The sequence below is a fragment of the Trichomycterus rosablanca genome, chromosome 8, assembly GCF_030014385.1.
Source record: "Trichomycterus rosablanca isolate fTriRos1 chromosome 8, fTriRos1.hap1, whole genome shotgun sequence".
In the NCBI taxonomy this organism is placed as follows: Eukaryota; Metazoa; Chordata; class Actinopteri; order Siluriformes; family Trichomycteridae; genus Trichomycterus; species Trichomycterus rosablanca.
The window spans coordinates 25,161,945-25,182,201 of NC_085995.1; the positions used below are offsets into that span (position 1 = coordinate 25,161,945).

The 20,257-nt window shown below is 39.4% G+C and overlaps 2 protein-coding genes and 1 long non-coding RNA gene across 3 annotated transcripts in view; 1 reads left to right on the forward strand and 2 right to left on the reverse strand.

Annotated features, from left to right (window-relative positions):
- Positions 1-184: 184 nt before the first annotated feature.
- Positions 185-12,260, reverse strand: g3bp1 (GTPase activating protein (SH3 domain) binding protein 1). Its single transcript, XM_063000608.1, has 12 exons — positions 12,152-12,260; positions 10,500-10,616; positions 9,692-9,773; positions 9,407-9,580; positions 9,163-9,253; positions 8,992-9,085; positions 7,571-7,775; positions 7,242-7,346; positions 5,440-5,557; positions 3,548-3,673; positions 3,323-3,432; positions 185-873 (listed from the first exon to the last, which is right to left on the reverse strand). Exons 2-12 carry the CDS (start codon positions 10,592-10,594, stop codon positions 643-645), a joined length of 1,431 nt encoding a protein of 476 aa, XP_062856678.1. The 5' UTR covers positions 10,595-10,616; positions 12,152-12,260; the 3' UTR covers positions 185-642.
- LOC134319433 (uncharacterized) overlaps positions 12,163-20,257 on the forward strand; it is a 19,357-nt gene continuing 11,262 nt past the window's right edge. Inside the window, exon 1 of the long non-coding RNA XR_010013505.1 lies at positions 12,163-12,455. This is a non-coding gene — a long non-coding RNA (uncharacterized LOC134319433). The remainder of the gene's footprint in view (positions 12,456-20,257) is intronic.
- Positions 18,543-20,257, reverse strand: part of sparc (secreted protein, acidic, cysteine-rich (osteonectin)) — a 24,431-nt gene continuing 22,716 nt past the window's right edge. Inside the window, exons 8-10 of the mRNA XM_063000609.1 lie at positions 19,442-19,590; positions 19,077-19,225; positions 18,543-18,989 (exon numbers count right to left, since the gene is read on the reverse strand). Of these exons, the coding sequence (XP_062856679.1) occupies positions 18,961-18,989; positions 19,077-19,225; positions 19,442-19,590 (327 nt within the window). The 3' untranslated portion in view covers positions 18,543-18,960. The remainder of the gene's footprint in view (positions 18,990-19,076; positions 19,226-19,441; positions 19,591-20,257) is intronic.

The following is a 20,257-nucleotide window of genomic DNA, read 5'->3' on the forward strand; positions in this document are numbered from 1 at the left end:
TTTAAAGACAACTTGAGCCATGTTTTGGTGTCAACTGTGGCAGCATAATATTACAAAGCTGACAGTTCACAGATCTGCAGGTACCTGCAAACGAGCTTTCCTCAATGTTTAATGTGCAATCATGCACTGCAAGCTGACAGTTTAAACGAAACACGCCAAGTAGAATGGAGAACACAGCAGCGGCTCAAAACAGTACATCAAGTTTATTTTGTTCTCTTATCAGCAGAGTTGTTAAAATAGGTCATTTTTGATGAAGTGCAACAGTAGAAGGCAAACAGGATTCTTTACATGCTAGTCACTCATACACAACCATGATCTGACTTAGCAACAACTCCAAATAAAACCATACTTGAACTTTGACCTGACAAGCGGGCACTAGCAATACACAGGATTGCCCGAGCAGTAAAAACACGTTCCTTTAAGAAACAGGGAGAGAACGCTAAAAATAAAAGAAAACGCTGGGTTTTTCAGTTTCCACGATTCAAGTAGTTTGTCTACAACAAATTCAAGTTCAAACTCAAATACCAGAAGTCCAGATAATTGGGGAGCTGCCACTCTGCAGCGGCATAGAAAACAGGATGAGGGACGCTGGGAGTTACTTAGGGCGACTTGCATCAGCAGTGACTTGAGACGAGAGCTGCTTCACTGGCGTGGTCCTGCATAACGACCCTCGCTGGAGCCTGCACCTCGCCCGGCGCCGAAACTTGGCTTCTGAGCCATGCCACCTCTAGATGGTGGTCCTCTCGGGCCTGGGATACGGTCCCTAGGTCCTCCTGGGCCTCTGGGACGGATGTCTCGCCGGTCTCCTTCACGTGCTGAACGGGTTTTCTTTTCCTCCACGTTTAGACGCACGTCGCCTCTGAGTTTAATGGGCTAAAGAAAAAGACTGACATTACTGGCATGTACAGGCAAAGACAAACGGTTGTTCACATCACTAGAAAAAAGTCCAATAGCAGATCTACAAGCATAAGATCTTTTTACTTTTTCCATAATGTTTTGATAGATGCTTTACATTTGTTTGGATTGTGTCATTTTATGGCATGATAAGTATTATGATTGCGTCTGCTTATTGTATCTTGTCTTTATATTGTGGGTCCATTTTATATTTTCATGGCTGCAAGGTAGGTTAAAACTATTCTTGTATTGTCTTGTGTAAGAATTTTAGGCATTTGTACAGTGGTGTTCAAAAAAAATAGCAGTCCAACACCATTAACTTGATAAATCAATGTTTTTAGTAGAAATGCTATTTCTACATAGCAAAAAATTTACTTGAAAGTGTAGTAGAGTAATGAAAACAAAACAAACCCAACAATTGGGACATGCATGCCACTCATTCTGAGTAATCGAAGCATTGATTGAAAGGGGGTTGTTCAAAATAATAGCAGTGAGGAGTTCAATTGGTGAAATCATTCATTCAAGGTGGCAAATGTTGCACAGGTTGGTCATAGCGCATTTCCTTCTGAAATACTGGGTAAAATGTGTTGTTCCGGACAGTTCTGATGAACAGCGTACTTTGATTAAAAAGTTGATTTTAGAGGGAAAAACATACAGAAAAGTGCAGCAATGATAGGCTGCTCAGCTAAAATGATCTCAAATGCCTTAAAGTGACAACCAAAACCTGAAAGATGCAGAAGGAAGCGTGGAACTACTGTTTGAATGGATCAAAGAATAGCCAGAATGGCAAAGGCTCAGCCAGTGATCACCTCCAGAAAGATCAAGGAACATCTGAAGTTAGCAGTGAGTACAGAAGATGATTAAATGAAGCCAATTTACCAGCAAGAACTCCTTTTCAAAGTCCCGTTGTTAAGAAAAAGACGTGTCCTGAATGGGTTAACATTTGCCAAGAACACATTGACTGGTCCAAAGAGAAATGGCTCAACATTTTGTGGACTGGTAAAAGCAAAATTGTTCTTTTTGGGTCTAGTGGCCGTAGACAGTATGCCAGACGACCCTCTAGCACTGAATTCGAGCCAAAGTTCACTGTGAAGGTAGTAAAGCACGGTGGTACAAAACTATGATATGGGGATGTTTCTCATACCATGGTGTTACACCTATTTATCACATACGAGGGATCATGGATCAGTTTAAATATATCAGAATACTTGAGGAGATCATGTTGTCTATGTCGAAGAAGAAATGTCCTTAAAATGGGTGTTTCAACATGACAATGACCCCAAACATCTTGGTTACAGACAAACAAGATTGAGGTAATGGAGTGGCCAGTCCAGTCCCCTGACTTCAATCCCATAGAGAACTGGTGGGCTGATATCTGAAACGCGGTTTTTTGAGGCAAAACCCAAAATTGCAGAAGAACTGTGGAATGTAGTCTAATCATCCTGGACTGGATACCTGTTCAGAGGTGCCAGAAGTTGGTCGACTCCATGCAACACAGATCTCGGAAACAATTGTTATGCCACTAAATATTAGTTCAGTAATTTAAAGTAAAGTGAAACCTCAAACATTTTCAGTTTATAGACACATTTTTTGAGTTTTTAAAGAAAAATGCTGCACTGCTATTTTTTTGAGCAGCCTAATATTCATTTTTCTTAATTTTCTGTAAAGGATTAACACAAACTGGCTAAATGTTGTTAATGTTTTGATTTAGAATTAGAAATAAGTTATTATAATGATTTTGTGCTTTATTCACTTTTTTAAAATCACTGCTATTTTTTTGAACACTACTGTACTTGCATGCATTCTATCAGGATGCGTTTTATTGTAACGTGTTTGGCAGATCACACAGGTTGGGGGCGTTCTCTTTTTATTACGTTTTCATGGGTTATTCTACTGTGGCCAATACTGCATATTGTATGTATGACTTGGTTTATGCGCCGTCCTTGGTGTGTCCTTGGTTTAATGTTAGGGTGTATTTCACAGTGTTAACTTTATGAAATTCATGCCTAAGCCTTTAAATTGACCAGTTATAGGCTTCAGTCTTGCTGTTGACTCAAAAGGAAAAAAAAAAAAAAACTACAAATTGTAAATCTGGTGTTTGTGTCTAATTTCAGTTGTAGTAACAATAGTGGTATAAGTGCAACTTCGTGACCACAATATTTCAGAAAAAAAAATCCATACATTTAAACTTTGGTATTGGTGAATAATCTTTAGACTGTTAAAAATTATGCCGAAATAGAAGATTTAAGGTTGACTAGTATTGAGCTGGCATAAAGGCTATTGCTGCTTTCTTTAAGTTTTAACCAGGTTGTGTATGGCTGTCCATTTCGGAAATTCAATTGCTTAATAACAATAAACAGGCAAAAAAAAAAAAAAAAAAAAGGGGAAACCTTTACGAATCTTTCCCCCCCCCCATGTGAATACTTACCCGGTTGCTCAAGATCTTCTGTACTGGCTCAGAATCATCAAAAACAACAAATCCAAAGTTAGGCAATTTGCCACCACTATTGATCCTCAACTCCAGCACAGTTCCATACTCTGAAATCAGAACAAACACAGAAACAATTTCAAGCAACATAAAATCTGTCAAGTTTTTCTGCTTTTTTGTTGACCTAATTCTTCAAGAAATTGCCCTAGAGGAAGGCTGACTCACGTTCAAAGAACTCCTTTAGTTCGGCTTTGTCTACATCATGTGGTACGTTTCCGACAAAGAGCTGATGGCTGTCGGGGTACCTGACCACTCGCCTCACCTCAGCCTCTCCGCTCTCTCCTTCCCGCACTGCAGGCACACATCAATGAAAGACGAAGTCATAATCTGCATGACATTAACTACTAAATACAAATTTGCTTCTGGCAGCACAGCAATATAATGGTTTACATTATAAAAAAGTTAATTTGGTGGGAGGGGAGGTCATTTTCTTTAGGCAGGAAAGAGAACGGATATTACATTTAAAAGCTTGCTGCAAGCAGTTTTACTGCACCCCAGGAAAAGAAGCTATTCAAGTGTGAAGCATGGGTCGCTCAAAATTACTTTCATTAAAACTACCTAATTACTTCTGCTAAAGGCTCAGTACTTAGCAAGGTAGCAGCAGACTTTCAGCTAAAATTAAAGTTCAGTAGCAGGCTAAATATGTGCATAGCCACCATCTAATTGAGAACAATTGCCAGAAAATGTGAAAAGCAAAATTATGTCTACAGTATTTGGAACTTTATTATGTTCTGAAGAGAAAAAGACTGTGCATCCAACAGCCACACAGATGCTTCTCTGCTTGCACTATTGTAAGACATATTGTTATAGGGCTGCACATTGTGTTGCACCGACAGTTATTAACTGGGGAATTGTAAGATGCACAAGTTTAGTCAGCTGTATTAACGCAGATTATGCATCTTTAATTATCAAATGATGCATTAAATGTGACCAGTTGCATTGCTCCACAACAACTGTACAGGACAGACGTTCCCTGGCCACACACTACACAACCATATGATCAATCTATATGTGTCAATACATTTCATTAAAGCAAAACCTCTCCTGGTAGACACATTCCACCTGACATACACATTTAGGCAGCATTTGCATGATACGCCACAAAATCGCTTTTACGCTGGTTGTGCAATAGAATATAGAGTGAGGGATTTACAGCTTTAGCGCTCGGATTTTACAGCTTGCCGCTGACCTTTTCAAAGCACTCGCAACAAGATAAATTGCAATGTAAATCAAAAGCAAAGCACAGGTGAGGGAGAAAATAATTCAGTTTCATAAAACCCTGGCAAGAGGCGAAGAATATGGCATGGCGACTAGCAAGTTGTGAAATAGGTAGACCGGGTTTGCATTTAAAATAGCAATCCCACGTTACAGAGCCTGAAATCATTTGCTGTGGCTTAGTAGCTGATTAATAACATGATAAAGTGGGAACTTAATTTCCCTTTATCACCATCACATCTGTAAATGAGCATTATTCTAAAACAAGAAAGCTCTGGTAACGTACATTTCATACAAAACTGCATGTGAATAAAGTGTCAGCACTTTCAGTCATTATTGTGCAGTGTGTAAGTTCACTGCATAGTTTTATAGCTAGCAGAAAGTGGTTTTAATGCTTGTCAAAGGCATAAAGGAGAGGCCAAGTGAGAGGCCTAGTTAATGCTAACCATGTAAAAGCTGCCCGTCTACACCTAGTAATTACAGAATTAAAGAAGTTAAGAGAAAATAAGAACAAAAAGAAATAATTACCTAAAACACCCATTGAAAATGTAATTTATCATTTGAACCTGGTGGCTATTCTTTAAATTAGACTGGTTTCTGTTGTACAGACCATACATTCTAACCTAGCAATTAAAAAAAAGTGAAATAATTAGAATGAAATATTTTAAAGAGCTTTACAACAAAGCTAAACATTATCTTTTAATCCTCTCTCAAGCAGCCTTAAACTGCCAATATGCAAGACATTTAGATCAGAAACAAGCATTATTTTGCAGGATTAAAACTACTAAAAATAATAGATTTTTTTTTTTTAAACTATACTGGCAAAATGTAATATCACACACCTGGTCTTGGCGCTCTCTGTGGTGGAGGGGGACCTGGTCTTTGGTCACGGGGTCTCTGATCTCTCTGAGGTCTCTGTGCTGGGGTCTGGGTTTCTGTTTTAACTTCCACTCTGGCTGGCTGTAAGACAAAATGACAGTTTTATACACAAAAAAGTTAGGACACTTCTGCTCCGAGTCCACATTTGGTTGATTTATAATTAGGGCCCTACTTAATTCACAGAAAAATGTGCTTAATTTCACAGACCTTGTTTTTCCAAAAGTCAGAGACCACAGATTCTTATAGAAAAGTGCCACATTTCACAGCAGTCACTAAATAACACTCAAATAGAATGACAGAATAAATGAAAGCTACAATACACAGTGCAGACTACCCTAACAGTTGACTAAATTCAGCAGCGGTCTCACAACTGAAAATACTTGTTTGTGTTTTGACACCCCCTTCCCTCTTCGTCCACAAAATTGGTTGTCTGCTTTTGACTTTGACATCTAGAGTTAGGGTTACTACTTACAGTAGTGTGACATACAGTCTAAACAATTGAGGGTTAAGGGTCTTGCTCAAGGGCCCAACAGTGACAACCTGGCAGTGGTGGTGCTTGAACCAGCGACCCTCTGATTACTAGTCCGGTACCTTAAACACTAGGCTACAATTTTTTTTTACTGACCGATTGCTAAATGAACTGTCGTATGATTGCTAGGACTGCTTCACAGCAAGTGGAAAAATGTTGTATCACTAAACACAAACTTTAAAATTTGAATCACAGCAAATTGCATATTTCACAGGAAAAAGCTCGTTTCACAGTCCATGACGCGATTTTTACAGCCGTGAATTAGGTATGGCCTTAATTATAAAAAAATAAGCTAACATCCTCTTAGGAAACAAACCTTTGCATGTTGCACATTCCTAGAAATTATTCCTAGAAGTTGTGGAGCAATACTGCAAAACTTTTTCCAGCCAGGCAGGATTAAACAAACTAGATAAATATTTGTAATACATTTGTGCAGTCACACCACCTGTAAACAGTTTGACAAAGTGGCTGTTGCTATTAGTTCATTTAAACAGTAAGACAGCACCTGCATAAGAAAAACAAGCTGTTCATGACTGGATTCTGGTCCAATCACTTGTAATCTCACGGTTGGACTACTGCAACTGCCTCCTGGCAGGAGCTCCCATGTCCCCTTGCAGCTCATTCAAAATGCAGCTGCCCGTCTGGTTTTTAACCAGCCCAAACACTGCCACATCACCCCACTGCTGCGTTCTCTTCACTGGCTTCCTGTAGCTGCACGCATTCAGTTTAAAACATTGATGCTCGCCTACAAAGCCAAAAATGGACCAGCCCCAAGCTACCTTCGTGGTCTAATCAAACCCCGCTCAGTACCACGCAACCTCCGAGCCACTAGTCTCGCTCGACTTGAGTCCCCACCCAGGACTAAAGGAAGACAAGCATCAAGGCTCTTCTCTGTTCTAGCACCCAAGTGGTGGAATGAACTTCCTCTGTCTGTCCGAACATCTGAGTCTCTTGCTGTCTTTAAAAAAACGATTAAAAACCCACCTATTTACTAAACACTTAAGCTGACTTGTACTTATTTACTAACATTTTTTTTCCCATTTTCAAAAAAAAAAAAAAAAAAAAAAAAAAAAAACATTTTGGTTATAACAGGTTTCAGCAGATTTGTGCTCTTTGACAGTTTACTAAAACTTGAGAAATGAAATGTTTGCTATGGAAGCACTTCTGTAAGTCGCTCTGGATAAGAGCGTCTGCTAAATGCCGAAAATGTAAATGTAAATGTAAATGATGGCACACCTGATGATTCACTGGAGCTCTGACTACATGAGGAGGAATTCCTGTTGCTGGTACCACACCTCCTTGGGGGAGATTCTTACTGGTGACTAGGGCCCATGAGAAAGGCTGAAGAACAGAACCAAAAGTTTCAGGTTGGTTAGTCTTCGGAAGTTGTGTTATATTAAAAATAATCTGCACTCAATGCACCAAGAGAGGCTTTAGCAGACTGTGAGGTTAAACTTTACAACAACAAATATCCTAACCCAAAAATATGTGGGCTTATTGAGGGTTCACAGGCCCTGCTGCAAAGGCTAGGTCAGTAAGCACGCCCATGATGGAACGCGACATACCCGGTTTTCCTCTGGCATGATGGGTGCAGTCTCGGCAGGTGTAGGTGAAGGAGGAGCCCTGGGGCTTTTCTCCACAGAAAGGGGCTCAGCCTGACCTACAGACTCCTGTTTCAGTTCCACTGCAGTTGCCTCAGGCTCAAGCTCAGGTTCAGGTTGGGGTTCTGGGGTTACAGCTACCTCCTCCTGAGGAGCCTCAGGCTCCACACTGAAACACACAATTTGAGATTAAATAGAATGACTTGATTGTTTGGGACAAATGCCAGCGTGACAGAATAAAAAAAAAAAATAGGTGCACATATACTAGACAATAATTTGCTTTTCTGCAGTATATTTGCAAGGTTTGACACTAGTTTATTTATTTAGATGTTTTACACCATGATTATACAGTGGTTATATTCACGGCATTAAAAGTAGATAATCTTTATTTTTTAGATTATAGTTAGTAGTGGTGCTCTTATATTTTGTTCTTTAAATGCACTCTTTTAGACCAATTTTTTTCAAACACTTGGGACTGTTTTTATTTTGGCTTGACTGCAGATTTTACTTAGCCTTTGGTACTGCAATAGATTGTTGTTGCTGTAAGTATTAAGAACATTCAGTTAGTATATGTTTAATAGAAACCCTCTTACAAGATGTGTGTGTGTTGACCATATGTCCCCAATGCAGCATCTGGTATAGACCACCTGATCAATAGGTTTCTCTGGCTGTGTTTTTACTTGGGGGAATTTAACAGGGCATGTTTTATTAAGTTTATTTTATTTTGTGTGTTTCATTCTATTTGCCATAATTTTTTAATGTAGGCAGATATTAGTTGTTTGGCATCTGATGGGGTTTTCGACGTTTACAGTAAGATGATGGCATTACTACTATTAAGTACCCTGTAAAAAATTAGAACTGTAGTAAAGCAAGGGCGGGTCAGCGGTTAAAGCACTTGACTAGTAACTGGAAGGTTGCTGGTTCAAGCCCACCACCAAGTTGCAACTGTTGGGTCCCTGAGCAAAGCACTTAACCCCAAATTGTTTGTTTTATAAATAGTTACAATTGTAAACTGATTTGGATAAATGCATGAATGAAAAAGTAGAAGTCATGCTATCAAAGACTACAATGTACATTAAAGATCTTTGTCATAATTAAAATATTGTCAGGGGGTCAGAAGCAATTGTAGTCAGAGCATTAGGTGTTAAAATGATTAACTATGAAGTTGCTTTACTATAAAAAGGTCACATAATGTCCTGTTTGTTTTGATCATCAAGGGATCTTTATCTTCAGCTTCTGGATTTAGCTAAAAACTTTTACATTTAACTACAGCACCATACACAAGCAAATAAAATTGAAAAAACATCATGAATCAATATTCTGAAGCCCAGTATTATTATACAGCAGGAAAGGTTTTTGTCCAGTTGACAAAGAAAGGGTATTACCAAGGAGTTGGCTCGTAGTATGTAGGCACCACTTCTTGCTGCACCTCAGGAGAGTTCGCTCTCTCATCCAGCTCCTCCACTTCCTCCTCTGAGTCTGGAACAGAAAAAAAAAGATGAATGATGCCAGCTGCGATGCAATGCGGCTGCCTGCACTAAAGGCGAGTGGCTCACCCTCGGGAGGTTCAGAGTCCGAGTCCCCGAACACTTCATCCTGATAGCGGAAAATGTCATTGTGTACGTAGAACTTGTTTGCAACAGTTCCCTGAAATGGATGGTATATAAAGTATGGTATTAAGTTGTCAGCATTAAAACTAGCAGGTAGTCCAAGTAAAAATGAAAAATAGCTAGCATTATTATTAAAAAAGAAGTACTTAAAATGCTGTCATGAACATTGCTATCAGTATAGAATACATACCTCAGGGGCCAGCACAAAGGTCTGCATAAATTTCCTCATGGGCTGCATGTTGTTGGACAGCTCTCCCATTACTTGAACTACAACACCTTCATTCAGGGTGGCATGGGCATCAACGTGTCTGATTTTTGTGTGACAATCACGGAAGCTCAGCGCCATTACCTTTTTATGAATTTCCTATTAAGAAAAATGAAAAATAAGTTAGAAACACTGCACTATATAGAGAGATGATTTAAAAGATCTGAAAGAAACTATTAGAAAAACTGCAGTGCATTACAGTTCACATACCGATTGGCCATAGACAGCCTCTGCTGGTTTGCCGTTACTGTCCAGGCCTCCATGCACATAGGAAGAATTCTTGCCATAAAACCTACAACAAAATTACACAAATTGTTGCATTTATTTGGAATTTTATTTCAATATGTTAAAGCTACATGACACTTTGTTGTTTCCAGAAATTTCTGTTAGTATTTTAGCTGTAGGTAACTAAGGCTAAGAACTCTGACTCGGAACAAAAGACATCCGTGATAACTGGAACCGCAGATTGTGCAGATGACCCTTCTTTCAAACAATGCACAGATTTGGTGCTCCAACAGAAAATACTGGTCTTAGAGCCACATTGACCAGGTGAAAATTGAAATGAATTTGGCATATTAAAGAGCCGCTTTTCTGACATTCACATGTGAAATCATAAACACAAATTATTTAAAGGCAAATGGTATGGTTACACAGGCTCATGTTCCATTATAATACACTACATGTATCTCAGGATATTCCCAAATTGGAGCACCTTTCTAAAATGCTATTGTACCAAGTCACAAACCATAAACTGAATACTTTTGTGGGCACCACAACAAGATGTTTGTTTGATATTGAAATTAATTAAAGGAAAATAAGCAGTCGCTTTATCAAGGCTCATTTGTTGGTCATTGCAAGTTTCACTAAGCAAAACTTCAAAATTAATCACAATTTATATAAAATATACATCCAAGTACCGACCATCCTAACTGACCGTTTTTTGTTTTTACAGATCACACCCCCATTCCTAAGACCTTAAAAACACATGCAATGATTTAAACATGATGTGCAGGTTCACCTGTGGAGGTAGTCGGGAGCCTGGTTCAGAAGTGTGTAATACTGTCGGACAAACTCTCGCCCGACAAGCTGGGCACTTGGCTTCTCCATCACCATTTCTTTGGTCAGCTGGTACCAACTGAAACAGAAAAGAGTGAGCACATGACCAATATATCTTAACATCAGGCTTTAGATAGATCAGCTGGCAAAAAGCAGGGCCATCTGTCTGCCTCATTGCCAATAAAGGCAAATCCGTTTCTAAGCTAATCAAAATGGAGGCACAAGAGCTTCATTGTGAGGCAGATCGGATGTCCTTAAGTAAAGCTACGTTTGTGATCGTTGCTTCCACGGAAACGCAAATCTAGAACTTTAGCATTGTAATTATAAAGCCTTAAGAAGGTTAGCGAGACTGTCGATGGGGAAGTATTCCTCGTTGACAGCCTTTGGCTTGGCTTTGTTGGACCATTAACCCAGTTGCTGATGTTAAGCATGATTAAAATAGATCCAAACGTGCTATAGGTGCATTGATTTGTGAAATGTTTTATACAGCTATTAATTTAATGTAGGATTTATGTTGGATCAATTTCTAAAATAATCACGTGTTTACTACCATCAGCACACACTCAATGCAGAGTTAACTCGCCAACCAGGTCAGGTTTCTTTAGCCGCACAATACTTAATGCGACCTGTACAAAACGCAAAGATAATACTAATAATAAAAATAGGTCATCTGTTCCGATTTACTCTTAATTTATCAAATAAATTGCAAAGGAGCGTTGCATGTATGCTAGAAGAATGCGGCGCTATCTATATTACAACGAGTTAGCCTAGCATGCTAGTGGGAACCCTCCCAGTTTTCACGCACTAGGTATCTAAATAACCAACATTCAACCTCAAAATAAAATAGACAATACAAAGAGACACTTTTATCCAAATTAAACAACAAGTCGCTAAACAGTAACGCAATTAGCTAGGGATGTATTTAGGAACCGTATCCCAAATCACGACTCGGCTGTGAACGAGTGGACGAGATACGGGCTTAATACGTGGTTAAAATAAACGCTAGGTAGTGATACTCTTTAGTGAAAACGGAACATTTTCGGACACGACCCAAGCCGGTTAGCTATAGTAAGAAAAGCATATCAGATTAGAAAACGTTTTCGTTACAACTGAACGCATACCATACCAGTGAAGCAATGGATATTAATAATGACTGACTAGCTAACGCATTTAGTCCAGTGGCTCCATATAAAAGAGAAAGTCCAAACCAGCTAAGCTAACATGCTACCGCGTCCAAAAAACTCACCTTTTCCGTTCCCAAGTGCACTAAGTAGGGCATAAAACGGTAGGAATAAAACCCTACGTAGTGCGAATGTGCGATAGAAAGGGAGCCCATTTGAAACACGGTCTTAGCCAACTAGCTAGGTTTAAAGCATCGTGTAAATATGAATACAAAAATAAAAAACTTAACACAAATAAACTTAAAACTAAGAGGAAACGTAACGCGTTGATACCAAGTTATATTCATGCGTCCAGAAAACTCAAACGAAACATGGGTTCTATAGCGACCGAGCTAGTTTCATTATACACGATAACTCAACAATTAAATTGCTCTTTAAATAATTCAAATAATACTCTTACATTCAAATATAACTCTAATTAAGTGATACTCACCAGTAGGTTAGGTGTTATAATAGGTGCAAGTTCAGCAAATGTCAATTCTGAGTGACTTTATGTAAGCACCTCGCACCGAGTGGAGTAAGAATGGTAACGCGTGCTCGCCGGTTTCAAATTCACAAAACCTGCTAACACCGCGAAGCTGTAGGAAATTACGGCTGACCAATAGCGTTTGAGCAAAGCTACAATCCAACCAATCAGTAGACAATATTCTGAAAAGCCCCACCAACTCGCACTAGCGTCACACAGTCCTCTCCATCCGGTTAATTTTTCACAGCCTACTGAGACCACGCCAAGCAAGGTTGGTAGAGCTACACCTGAAAGTGTCTATACGCTCAATGATGTACCAATTTTATTATGTGCAAACTAAGTGGATAATTACTATTTTAATAGCTGCTTGGTCCTTAAAATACTGTTATAATTTTATTTATAATCTAGGCTATTATGTCACCAAGTTAGATTTCATAGTTAATTGTATTTATTTATTTATTAGGATTTAAACATATTTTACACTTTGGTTACATTTATGACAGGACAGGTGGTTACTGGTTACACAAGATTCATCAGTTCAAGTCTTAAATGTCAAACACAGTCATTGACAATTTAGTATCTCCAATTTACCTTACTTGCATGTCTTTGGACTGTGGGAGGAAACCGGAGCTCCCGGAGTAAACCCACGCAGACACGGGGAGAACATGCAAACTCCACACAGAAAGGACCCAGACCGCTCCACCTGAGTATCGAACCCAGGACCTTCTTGCTGTGAGGCGACAGTGCTACCCCCAGAGCCACCGTGCCGCCCTGGAATAGTTAATTGTGATGTAATATCATTTTTCCATGCGCTGTAGCTGAGATGTAATTGACTTATAGAGCAGAAATGTGATCGAAAGCACAAAAGCAAGGCCAAATCACAGCTAGGGGGTCACAGTTTGATTTTAGGGAGAATGAACCAGTTTACCAGATCTGCCTGTTCGCAGTGCGGCGCAATGTCTGGACAGACACTATTTGTTCCCCTTTGGAAGCTAACCAGATGCTTGTCATGATCATAAATAATTTGCCTGTCATTGGCTTACAATCATGTCAAAAAATTACTTGTATTTCATTGGTTTAAAGCCACCACTTTATTGTCCGTGATGACATACACCACTTTATTGCAGAACATCCAGTCTCGATAACTGTTCACACCAAAATGAAAAACAACATATACCTGAGTGGTCTGCTCACCACTCACCAATAAGATTAGAAATGGTTACGATTTAAAAATGGATGAGGTTTAAGCCTAATGAAACTTGGGTTGCTTTTGAATTAATTATCCTAATTAAGTAAAAGCTGGATGATGCGGTTGATATCAGATGTGGGTATAATTGGTGAGTTCGATACTGGCTGGATAAAACCAGTTTAACTATATGAGACTGTAGTCCTGAATAACCAGCTGTCCCTCTGTACTCATATTTACATTTACATTTTCGGCAATTAGCAGACGCTTTTATCCAAAGCAACTTACATTCCAGTTACAGTATGCAGTATGAGCAGTTGAGGATTAAGGGCCTTGCTCAAGGGCCCAACAGCAGCAACCTGGCAATTGTAAGGCTCAAACCAGCGACCATCTGTATACTAGTCCAGTACCTTAACCACTAAGCTACAGCTTGCCCTACATGACAAGATCGTGTCGGTTCCTCCTTCACAACATCAAGAAGAGTCGGCCATTTCTCTCCATGGAAGCTACTCAGATTCTTGTCCAGTCACTTGTAATCTCGCGGCTGGACTACTGCAACTCCCTTCTGGCAGTTGCTCCCATGTCCACTATTAAACCCCTGCGACTCATTCAAAATGCCTCTGCCACACTGCCACATCACCCCACTGCTGCGCTCTCTTCACTGGCTTCCTGTAGCTGCTTGCATTCAGTTTAAAACATTGATGCTCGCCTACAAAGCCAAAAATGGACAAGCACCAATCTATGTTAGATAACTTATAAAACCCTGTTCTGTACCACGCAACCTTCGGGCCACTAGTCTTGCTCGTCTAGATCCTCCACCCAGAACTCCAGGAAAATATGCATCAAGGATCTTTTCTGTATTTGCACCCAAGTGGTGGAACGAACTTCCCTGTCCGTTTAAACATCTGAATCTCTCACTGTCTTCAAAAGATGAGAAGACCCGTCTCTTTACTAAGCATTTAGGCTGAGCAATAACATGCAAAACAAGCTTCTTCTGGATAAGTGTGTCTGCTAAATGATGAAAATGTAAATGGAACTGGGTAAGATTTAGTAAGGCACACATATTTTACATCCCCACTGTAAAATATGTTTTAATAATAGCTGTAAAGTTGCTGTATGAGCTGGAATAAGGGTCATGTGTTGGAACAAATGTCTTGCACTTAAGGAGGTTTACTGTAAGGATCTCTTTTGTCTGTATCATAGCAAATGATGTAATGGATGTTGTTCATCCACTTGAGGGCGACACTTCTTATTCAGCGCCGTATGTGCTTTCAGTCTTATAACGCGTAGTACTTGCTAAAGGTCAGCTATTCACTTAATGGTTAGCGTTTACTCGATTTTACTCGATGTACAGTACATTTAAAGCAGCCAATTCACCTTCTGCATGTTGTTGTGAAGAGACTAAAGTTCTCACAGGAAACCCACCTGAAAAACATGAAAACTACATGTATTTTACACCCCAAACCACAACACCAGCATATAATGCATTTCCACTACTAACTTCAGGACTTTACTCTTCATTGTATCCTTGTGTATACACTGATTTTTTATACTAGATTACTGAGCAGCTTGTTTCTTTACATTTCTTCACTCTTTTCAATGTGAAATGTCTTTGTGGCTGGTGTATACAGCTTAGCTTACCATTTACTTCAGCTGCACCTGATGAAGAAATACAAGTAACAAATTGTAGCTATTTGTAGTTAATATTAATTTATTTATTGTGTTTCAAATAAATGTGACACTTTGGGTCAAATATTATGTCAAATGTAGATTTAAAGGCACTCGGGTGGCACAGTCAAGTCAAGTCAACTTTATTTATATAGCGCTTTTTACAATAGACAGTGTCTCAAAGCAACTTTACAGAATCCAGGACCAACAGACCAAAACCCCTGTTGAGCAAGCCGAGGGCAACAGTGGCAAGGAAAAACTCCCTTAATATTACAGGAAGAAACCTTGAGAGGAACCAGACTAGGGTGGCCAGCCGTCCGGCTTTAGGACGGAGCTTTAGCTTTTCAGCTGCCAGTCCTCCGCCCATGCAACGCTAGGACGGACACTTAAAAATCCTCCTTTTGGAGTGAACTGGTTAAATTTTTGATCAATATTATCTGTCATTGGCTCAGGTACATGTCAAAACAAATGCTTTGTATTTCATTGGTTTAACAGTCCTTTCTGTGTGGAGTTTGCATGTTCTCCTCGTGTCTGTGTGGGTTTCCTCCTGGAGCGCTGGTTTCCTCCCCCAGTCCAAAGAGATGCAAGTGAGGTGAATTAGATATACTAAATTGTCCATGACTGTGTTCGATATAACCTTGTGTGAACTGATGAACCTTGTGTAATGAGTAACTATAGGGTGTAAAATATGACGTTAAAATCCTAATTAAACAAACAAGAAGATCTGACCTTGTTTTTTACCTTGTGACCTTGTGATTAGACATTGTTTTTTAAATAACTCGGAGTGATTTTTATGTTGCAGTCATTGTGCACTGGTTCTTATTTTACCCCAGCAGGATTTTTATTCTTTGTTGGTTTTACTTTTTAATGGTTATTGTTTGTCTGATATGCTAACTGTGAGACAAATGGCTTTGCTTGATTATTATAAAGACTGGGACTACTGTTCTAAAGAATTCTCATTCATTTATTCTTAAAAAATATATTTATTTTGCATAAATATATAGATTTTGTAAAAACAAAAGCACACAAAAAATCTTACTCTCCGTTTTAGAAGCTAGGAGAACTAGAAAGCTGAGACTCTCTCCTCCCAGTTTTGTGACGGGTTGGGCTGCTCCATCTTCATCTCTTTGCTCTTGGAGCTCTGCCATTGTTTGAGATTCCAGACCAGCGTGTCTGGCTGGAAGGGTAAAGCTGGAGAATGGGTGTACTCAGTTCTCTTTAGCAGGGCTTTTCTATACCTCAAATACTAAAGTGAGAGCAGAAACTCACATTTTCCAGGATATTGTGCAACAGACATTAACAAGGACCTGGATATGGTTTTTGATTTAAAGTGCACAGTGGATTGTATTTTTGGATCACTGTGAAGTGGAAGCTTGAATGCTGTCGTGGCTGTTTTTTATACTCTGCATGACACATCAACATTGGACCTGCAGAATATCTTGTTTTAGAAATAATCACTTAAATATAAAGTACAGAAATACACTTTTCTCAAGAGAACATCACACAAACGCTAAACCCTTCCTTAATAAAACTGGTAGTGTCTTATAGAGTTGTGTTATGACAATGAAATAGTATGTAAATATATGATACCTATAATACTGGCTTCAAAATCTGTATTTTTGATATAGTTTTTGCACAAATAGCTTAATCAAACTGGCTGAATGGAGTGACCACATTGTGTGGGTGTCTCAGTTAGGATTTTTGCAAGACTAAACACAATTACAATGAATTTTTTGGTACTAACCTAAGCTAATTAAAGTACTGGGAAGACAGAGACGTCATTTCTGTCTGCCTGTTCAGTCAGTTATCCCCATCATGCCAGTTATGTGCATCAGCTTACGTATCATAGTGGACGGTTAGCACCCTTTTCCAGGTGCATTGATCTACAAAGCGAGGTCCATAAACACAAGGCTTGATTGACAAATTTGGATCTACAGTGGCCTGCGCAGAGCCCTGATGGCAACCCAACCAAACGCCTTTTGGGATGAGGATTACGAGTCAAGCCTGTTTTTCCAACTGACCTCACAAATGTTCTCTTGACTTAATTAGCACAAACACACTCCAAAATGGTGCAGAAAGCCCTCCCAAAAGAGTGGAGCCACAAAGGGGAGGGGGATATTAGAGGGATTCGGTCATATGTAAATTTTTACTGCTACATCTAGGTCAGCGTCATGGTGGGTCACCACACTGTATGGGACAAATGGTAATACATATTTTACTGACATTTGCTCACACTCTTGGACAAAGTAGATGTATCTCCTGCATGTTAAAAAGTGGGGGGAAAATTCCACCCTATTTAATTATCTTCATTAACTACTTTACTTTTGCTTAGGGTCATGTTGGGTCCTATTTCAAGAAGAGAACACAATGCACTCTGCATAGGGTTCCAGTCTACCGCAGGCAACCACACAGTCAGTCCCACTTTATTTACATGAAGGGATCATTTAGAGTAGCCAGCCGACTTCTGGCGTGGGTTTTTGAATTTGAGATTGCCCATAGACGGACTGGGAGAACATTCCAGACTTCAGGCTGGAGCTCCGTGATATAAACGCTACCTACTGTGCCTCCGTGCTGCTCTTTTGTAAGAATTATTTATAATTTATAGACAGTATTTTTTTTCTCCCATTTTTTCCCCGCAATTTTATCCCCTAATTTAGTCATATCCAGTCACCCTGATTGCGTTACGCTTCAGCTCCACCAATACTGCTCAATGACGAGCTTCGCAACTGACACACGCCCCTTCCGACACGTGCTCAGTACCTACTGCCTCTTTTCACCTGCACAAGGCGAGTTCATATGCGGATCAGCCTTGTGCACGGCGAGCCACAGCCTGATCAGCACTATTCCCCAACTCTGCACAGGTGCCATCAATCAGCCAGCAGAGGTCATATTTGCACCAGTTATGAGGAACCCTGAACAACAGCCAATCGTTGTTTATGTGGCCATCCAGCCCAACCGGATGACAGAGCTGAGACTCGATACAATGTATTCGAAATCCCAGCTCTGGTGTGCTAGCGTGTTTTACTGCTGCGCCACCTGAGTGGCAGTTAGACAGTATTTGATCCATAACAGACTCCATCAAGGCAAGATCATTTCCAACACATAAAAGCATGTAATACTCGGCTCGTTCACTGTTTTGCAAGCTGTACTGTATGAGAACAAAGAAGAGAACGTAATAACAGATGCAGATGGCAGAAAGATATTCATTGTGGTAAATTGAGAAAAAGCATGCATTTTTTTTAGTAATTTCAGTCGCTTTATTCATGTCATGTTTTATAATCTCACACTGTGTCAAACATACGTCAACATTAATATTCAAGGGAGGCATTTCTCATCCAGCGAGATTCGTTCCTCTTAAGCTTCAAATTTTTCCTTTCGTTGTCCAAATTTCAAACATTGTGCCTCGGGAATTTAATAAAAACAACAAACAACAAGCATTTTCCTCCCCCACCAAAGAGTGCAACAAGCCAAACTAAACAGTGTATAAAGCAAGCAGAAAGAATATTTATTTGAAAAATTTATTTTGTTTTTCTTTGTACACCTCAGCATCTCCAAATTAACATTAAATACAAGCCCTGTTTTTTGAAAAATATTTAACTCTTTGCATCCATTTTAAAAAACAGCCTTTCAACTTCCAAAGTCCATCGTGTCTTTCCATCACACTGCTAAGACATTCGAAATGTCTATCGGTCCACCTACTCTGGTTTAAAAAACAATGCCATTTAAAATAGTTAAAAACTGGGAAGTAATTATTGCTGTGATTGTTAGTCTGGACTGTGCATTAACTTTTTTTTACACATTTTTTAAATTTTAGTGGTATACATATACATAATTGGTAATTAGCACCATCGCACCATTAACATGATGTTAGCACCTCTTCCCAACGGCAGGCTAACTAGGAAGCATTAATGGTGGCCGTCATTTAGATGATAAGGTCCTTGTCGGTGTCCTCTGCAGAAAGAAACAAAATAAATAAAATTAGAAATGTATTTTTAAACCACAAATGTTGAAAATACTGTAGGAGTGTTTAAAACGTACGTTCTTTAATGCCAAAGCAGGCGGCCCACTCCTCTAGGGCGATGTACTTATCCTGGTCAGCATCGCACTGTTCGAAGAAGTTGGTGGTGCAGTGCTCCATGGGAATGAGAGGGGCACGCAGAGGGGACAGCTCAGTGTGGGACAGGAAGCTGAAACCCAAACACGTCATTCACACATTTGCTTTGGAGACTGAACTATTTTTCACAGTGGTATTAACTGAGCAAGCAAAAAACGAATGTTTTACAATTTGCTGAGAACCACATGTGCTACAAAGTCAACAACGGCAAGCGTTATATCTACTTCCGGTACATTTTGCGATGTAGAGTTGTTGGAGAGCAGATATTCAGACTTATATGGGAACGTACCCATCAGAGGGGTGCTGGTCGAGCTGGCCGAACTGCCAGTGCACGGGGAAGATGTACATGTTGTAGTTCTTTTCGAAGTCCAGAGTGAGCAGATCCAGAGAGTGGTCACCGGCCTGCAGACGCTTCTCATTCTCGTAGATCTTCTTCACCTGGAGACATGTGTTGGTTAAACCCACATCATTTCTTGTGTTGCAATGATGTTCTAAGGGTCTTTTTAAATGTACTAGACACCAAAAACAAGCTTTTGTTATTGGACTTGATGCTTGAATTTAGTACCAAAGGCTCAAGTTTAGTATATATAGTCATGCTTATCACTCAAAGAATATATGATATATTTATTTGACCTGATATGTCACGTACACCTGGACCATCTGCTTATGCTTGGTGTGTGTTTCTGTTACCGGAACTAAAGGAGCTAAACTAAAGGGACGAATTACAAGAGCCAAACACAACAACTGTAACATCTTGGCCATAAATGGAGAATGAAAATTTCTCTAAATATTAAGGGAAAATATGCTAAGGAAGTAAATGTATAAATAATAATCTTTATAAGAACTAATCATAATCAATATTCATAAAACCAGTCCAGTCAGGTTCCAATGTAACTAGGTTTGCAAATTGTAAATGACTCTTTGTCAGATGTTTTTTTATTAAAACATAAATTTAATCATAAAGTGGCTTTTTCTGCTAGAGCAAAAACAAAATTAACTGAATTCTGGCCCCTTGGGAGGGGAGTTGGGCACTTCTGAATTACAGTAATGTTAGTATAAGTCAGAAAACAAAATAGCCAATAAAACAGAAACAAGAACTTTCCAA

Coding starts and splice junctions, on each gene's coding strand:
- g3bp1 (XM_063000608.1), bottom strand. CDS start 10,594: ATGGTGATGGAGAAGCCAAGTGCCCAGCTTGTCGGGCGAGAGTTTGTC. Junction 9,254..9,406: donor CCTTTGTGCTGGCCCCTGAG/GTATGTATTCTA, acceptor CATCCATTTCAG/GGAACTGTTGCAAACAAGTT. Junction 5,558..7,241: donor GAGCTCCAGTGAATCATCAG/GTGTGCCATCAT, acceptor TTTGTCTTACAG/CCAGCCAGAGTGGAAGTTAA.